The sequence below is a fragment of the Cylas formicarius genome, unplaced genomic scaffold (genome assembly GCF_029955315.1).
Source record: "Cylas formicarius isolate icCylForm1 unplaced genomic scaffold, icCylForm1.1 PGA_scaffold_10__41_contigs__length_53128322, whole genome shotgun sequence".
Taxonomy (NCBI): domain Eukaryota; kingdom Metazoa; phylum Arthropoda; class Insecta; order Coleoptera; family Brentidae; genus Cylas; species Cylas formicarius.
Genome location: NW_026844214.1, coordinates 36073009 through 36079353, shown reverse-complemented (window position 1 = coordinate 36079353; position 6345 = coordinate 36073009). Strand labels below are relative to the sequence as shown.

Sequence of the window (6345 nt, the reverse complement as noted above, 5' to 3'; positions counted from 1 at the left end):
CTTTAAAATTCTAATAGTTTTTTTCCGAAAAATAAGTCACGTATCGCAATTTAACAGGGTAGATCAAACCTGCGTGTTTTTCCGAATCACTTCGGTGCTGCGTGATCAGCTTGACAACGGCGGCCGGGCGGCAAAGCGTCACAGAGAGGCGCCGGGATTGGAGTTCTTGCTTCGATGCGCTACCTGCTGCCGGGTTTCCCAACGCGACGATGGTCAAAATTTCCTTCCAGGCTTACCTTTTCTTTGGAATGCAACATGCCGCGTGCTTTCCATCGGGTTTTGTTTCGATCCTCGGGAAAAGCGGGATTGCTATCTGGTCGAAATTCCTTTACTTATTTCGGAATCCGCGTCTTCGAGTTTTTCTCGAGTTTTGAAAGTCGTGTCTGGGTGTTCGGAAGCCGGATGCTTCCTTCCTGGAGGTTTGAAAACCGAGTGCTTTCATCCGAGCCAATTTTGAGTAGCGACTTACTTCACTTTGGTGCAAAGAGTGACGAACTTGTTGCGGGAGGATGTTTAATTGCACTTGAAAACACAATCCACGAAACCGAATGAATTATCCGACGAGAGGACCAAAAAATCTGCGAGCGGGAACGCAACTGGTGGAGTCCTTCTCAATTTAAACGTTTTATTTGCATTTTTGTACACACACGAAGAAATTATTGGGTTATTGGATTTTTAAAGAACTTCTGCGCATTACGATAACACCACGGCAACTGACGAGGCTGGCGCGCGGGCGCGACTTTGATACGCAGCCAGGAATTTTGCCAATGTCAGTACAAAATAGAATAGAATACTTTTAATTGCATTAGAAAGTGATACAATAGTTATTGATAATGAATTATGTATAATAAATATCAGGAAAGATGACGATTACGTCGCAATGATAATACCAGCAAATGCCATAATAATAATAATAATAATAATAATAATAATAATAATAATAATAATAATAATAATAATAATAATAATAATAATAATAATAGATAGATAGATAGATAGATAGATAGATAGATAGATAGATATCGTTTATTGACCAACTATAAATACATGTATTTGTGAAGTCGAAACTCAGTAATATAACAAAATAGAAATAACAGCAACAATAACAAAAAGAAGAAAATATAAATACAACAACAATTTGATAAATTTAACAAGAAATAGAAAAAATAATACGTATATAAACATATGTTTATAGAAAAAAAAATTATAAATAAAAATATTTGCTTGAGTTAACAGTATACACTATATTCTTGGGATATGCGATAGAAATTCCTCAAGTGAGTAAAAACCATAACTGGAAAGATAGCTTCTAACCGATAACTTAAATTTTCTTATCGTAAATTGCTTAGCGTTAGCTTTATACAAGCGGTTATAGTTGTTCACAAATATGTTATATATGTTCAAATTTAGTTTATTTTTCTGAGTAGTGGCTAATCTAGACTTAAGTGGAACAATATTGCTAGATCCGCGTATGTCGTAGCAGTGGTAGTCACCATGAGTAGGATACCTCTGCAAACCAGCATGGACCTCCAGAAGGTTGTAATATATGAATAGGGAAGGCAGAGTTAGAATCTTAAATTTAATGAAAAACTCACGACAATGTGCTCCAGGAGGAGCCCCTTGGAGAATGCGAACTGCTGCCTTCTGAAGCCGAAAAACCCGATCAGCATCTGAAGAGTTACCCCAAAGAAGCACGCCATAGGTCAGATGACTGTGAAAGAGTGCAAAGTAGATAGTCTTTAAGGTCTTCTGCGAAATGCAGTCTTTTAATTGCCTTAATGCAAAGATTTGAGACGAGAGTTTGGAACATAGATACTCGATATGAGCCGACCAGGTTAGGAAGGTATCGAGAAAGATACCTAGAAGCTTAGCAGGCTGTGACTTTACAGCTCTTTTGTTGGATGTTATTAGCATTTTTTTCGTCTTCGATGTGTTAAGCTTAAGTTTATTGGCGGCGAACCATTGGTCAACCGCCTGAAGATCAGCGTCAGCCATCACCTTCAAAGTCGCAATATCCTTGTCCGAAGAGATCAAGGTCGAATCATCGGCAAATAGAATGCAGTTCGCCGTATCGACGGCCTTTACCAGATCATTAATATAAATTAGAAACAGGAGGGGACCGAGGATGGATCCTTGGGGAACTCCCCTATTAACCGTTACCATATTAGACTCGGTACCATTAACATATACATATTGCACACGGCCTTCCAAATACGATTCAATCCGACTCGGTGAATTGCCTTTGACGCCATAGTATTCAAGCTTTTGAGCCAGAATCTCAATGTCAACACTGTCGAAGGCCTTCGAAAGATCACACATGGTGACCGAGGCTGAGCGACCCTCATCCAGGTCTCCAACCACACTGTCAATCAATCAAAGTAGTTTATTAAATTGTCTTTAATTATAATTTCAAAAATTTTACTTACTACTAGAACAATTGCAATTGGTCTGAAATTATCTAGATTTTCTGGATCCCCTTTTTTATGCAAGGGCAAAATCTTTGTGATCTTAAGTTTTTGGGGGAAAACCCCCTCCTCCATGGATTTATTAATAAGTGAGGTAATGGGTCCTAAAAGTGAAGTTAGACATTTTTTGAAAATGCTGGCATTCAATATATAATAGTCCAGACACTTTGAATTTTTAAGTCTGAGTATGGCTTGCCTTACATCAGATTCCAACACTGGTGGCATAAAAAAAGAGAATGGTGGTTTTGGGAAACGGTGCAAAAAACTCAAGGCACTGGTCGACGGTGTGGCTATACTGTTTATGATATTAGTTGGAATCGATGAGAAGAATTTATTGAAAGTGTCTGACAAAATTGTGGTAGATATTATTGCATTTTTATTTGTTTTCCTTTCGAAATTAACAATTTTCCACGTAATTTTGGAAGTATCCTCCGAGGTAGTGTTTTTGTTTTCTTTAATAGCCCGTTTATAATCCCTATGGTAATCTTTATATCTATGCCAGTCAAGGGTGATTCTAGAACAATTATACGTTCTTTTTAAGTCATAAACACGCTTACGCATTTCTCTCAGTTCATTAGAAAACCACACTAAAGGGCAGCGGTGCTCCTTAGCTTTAGTAAGGGGGAAAGATGCTTTTGAGAGTTCAGACAGGGTATTAATAATAGAGGTGCACATGTCATTAGCATTCTGAGCATTCCAAATCTGGTCAGGCCAACAAACTCGAGACAGTTTATCGATAAAGACACTTATTGATTTATCATTAACTAATCTAAAATAGTCATTATTCTTATTATTATTTATGGAGTTTGATGTTACATTAACCTTAATAATCTGACCAAAGTGATCCGATAAAGTAGGATCACAAACACTAACATTTAAATCACGAGAAGGAAAATTCGAGACTACGTTGTCCAAGCAAGATACAGTTGACATAACATTTCTGGTGGGCTGATTCACAAAAAACTCCAGGCCATAGGACTGTATTAAATTTTTCAATTCAGATGACTGATTAGAAGTTGATGTTAGATCGACATTAAAATCGCCAACAATTATAATTCTGTCATACCTACAGAAAAGAAAGTTAATCATAGCATTGAAGTTGTCCACAAAAATAGAAAAATTACCATAAGTCGAAGATCTATAGAGTGTCACAAGTACCGTTTTAGTATACAGAACTTCTGCGGCGCAGAATTCAGCGTGGCTTTGAATGGAAAAATTCGACATATCTAAAGTTTTGTATTTCAGCCACGATTTCAAAAATATTGCTACTCCACCATGCTGGCTCGCCGGGCGACAGAATGAGGCTGCCAGTACAAAATCACCAACTTTAATGGAATTCAGTTCCTGGTTGCTCAACCAGTGCTCCGACACACACAGAATATTAACTCTGTTCAATGTTGTAAAAATTAAAATTTCATCTACCTTGTTGAACATTGATTGTACATTAATATGAAATAGGTTAAAAATATTTAAGTCCTTACAGTTTGTACGGTTCAGGGCAAAAGATCCCCCCTGTAAAGAAACTGGAATGGAATCGCCGTCACTAGTGCTGCCGGCCGTCTCCGCCCGCTCCAGAGGCTGATTTAGAAGCTGGTGTGACTGTGGCCGATCTAGGTGGAAAAAACCGGCTGATTTTTATCCCAACGGGTCAGATATCCGGGTTCAACATCTTTGATGAGTCGGTAGACGGCAAAGAAACCTTGAACGACGAATACTGATCCGGATATTTAGATTGCAACCTAGTGATTGTTGCGTCGACCGTGAGTTGCTCCAAATATCCAGACAGACTCTCCGGCGTTGTCTCCGGATCAAGCTTTGTGATGTGGAAGTGGTGCAGGTTCGCTTTGGTCGCCGCTCTCAGACTGCAAGAAGACGTGTCTACCGACTATGAGATCTCTTGCTCTGGGCATTTTTCGAAAACGAGGTCTTCTATTGTCACCGTTTGTATTTATTAAGTTGCTTGGAGTAACCGATGCTAATAATAATAATAATGATAATAATAATAATAATAATAATAATAATAATAATAATAATAATAATAATAATAATAGAATAGAATAGAATAGAATAAAACTTTATTAACCATTCAGATAAGTCACAAGAACAACAAATGGTACGTCAAGAGTATGGCAATTACATTGGTTACCGCAGTGGGAAAATATATAAAAAAACAACAACGGGTTGATACCCCAGGGAATGCCGCTCAGCTTGTCAACCCTGACCTGACCAGTCTGCACATGAGACCCTTCAGGAATGTCTTGAAAGGTACGCTGGCCTGGACCCGCTTAGTAGACCTAGGATACCCAGACTAAGGATAAATCAGGACACCAAGAACATACTTAAATCAATGAACAATGTCTTTAAAAATTAATAACTGTCATGACCTCACTGTTGTTCATGATTTGGCGTACTCCGCCGCTGTGGCAACCATCCTGCTCCATAGACAGAAATTCTCTCCCTCTAGCACTAACTCACCAAAGAAAACGCTTAAACTCCCCCCATGGCAGAGAAGACTAGAGGACAAAATTGCGACTTTGAGGAGAGAGATCGGTATACTCACTGAAACCCTTGAACCCAGAAAACCAAGTAAACGGGTCAAAAAGCATGCTGATAACGTGCAAAAAAAATACGGAGACTCTGGAAACCATACTGTGGTCGACATGTTGGATCTGCTAAAGCAGAAACTGCGGGTATACGCAAATAGACGCAGATACCAGCAATCATGGCATAGAAGAGTGGATAATAACCTCTTTAACCGGAGCCCCGGTGCTTTTTACAGAAACTTGGCGCCATCAACCACCGACGACAAGGGACAATACCCGGAACCAGAAAGTATCAGGGAATTTTGGAGTGGCATCTGGCAGGTCCCTTTCAATCACAAAGTTTCGGCTGAATGGATAAAGTGCGAACAAAAGAGGACCGAAAGAATAAAACTCATGCTGCCTCAAGTTATCGTCGTAGAGGACCTAAATGAAGTCTTGGCGAAAGCTAAAAACTGGAAAGCCCCCGGACCGGATGGGATACAGAACTTCTGGTACAAGAAATTCACCGCTGTAGGGTCCAAACTTGCTGACATCTTGAGCCTGATACTGAACAACCCTCAGTCTGCGCCACCCTTTCTGACGAAAGGGATGACCTACCTTCTCCCAAAGACAGATTAACCAATTAAAGATCCCTCAAAAATACAGACCCATAACGTGCCTGCCCACGATATACAAAATTCTCAATGGAATAATAGCTAATAAACTATACCAACACATGGATGATAACAATCTTTTGACTGAAGAGCAGAAGGGTTGCCGGCGGCATGCACAGGGGTGTAAGGAACAACTTGCAATTGACAACGTTGTCACCCGCAACGCAATAGCTTTCAAGAAGAATCACTTTACTGCATATATTGATTATCAGAAGGCATTTGATAGCACACTTGGCTGCTACAGTACCTCTCTGTCTATAAAGTCGACCCCAAAATCATCAACTTTCTCACACATGCTATGGACCAGTGGGAGACACAAATAATTCCGAGAGACCAGGGGGCGCAAGAAAAGCCGATCAGCATAAAAATCCAACGAGGTATTTTCCAGGGCGACGCTCTGAGTGCCCTCTGGTTCTGCATAGCGTTAAACCCATTCTCCTCCGCTCTCAATAATCCCAAACAAGGATATCCACTTAATAAAGAACTTAAGCTCTCCCACTTAATGTACATGGACGACCTCAAGATATTCTCGGACACCGAGAAGGAACTAAAACGGCAGCTCAGATGCATCGAGAACTTTTCAAATGATATTCGAATTAGGTTCGGTCTGGAGAAGTGTAAAGTTGGCAGACTTCATAGAGGAGAGTGGCGTCATATGGACGGCCATCAGTTTACACAACATAG

General features: G+C 39.8%; 1 protein-coding gene across 1 annotated transcript; it reads left to right on the top strand.

The window, feature by feature from the left end:
• Nucleotides 1-4819: 4819 nt before the first annotated feature.
• On the top strand, nt 4820-5626 carry LOC132699158 (uncharacterized). The gene has a single exon (XM_060665749.1). The coding sequence runs from the start codon at nt 4820-4822 to the stop codon at nt 5624-5626; it is 807 nt and encodes a 268-aa protein (XP_060521732.1).
• Nucleotides 5627-6345: the final 719 nt, after the last annotated feature.

Bases quoted from the DNA above. Each gene is read 5' to 3' on its own strand.
- LOC132699158 (XM_060665749.1), top strand. From the start codon at position 4,820: ATGTCTTTAAAAATTAATAACTGTCATGACCTCACTGTTGTTCATGAT.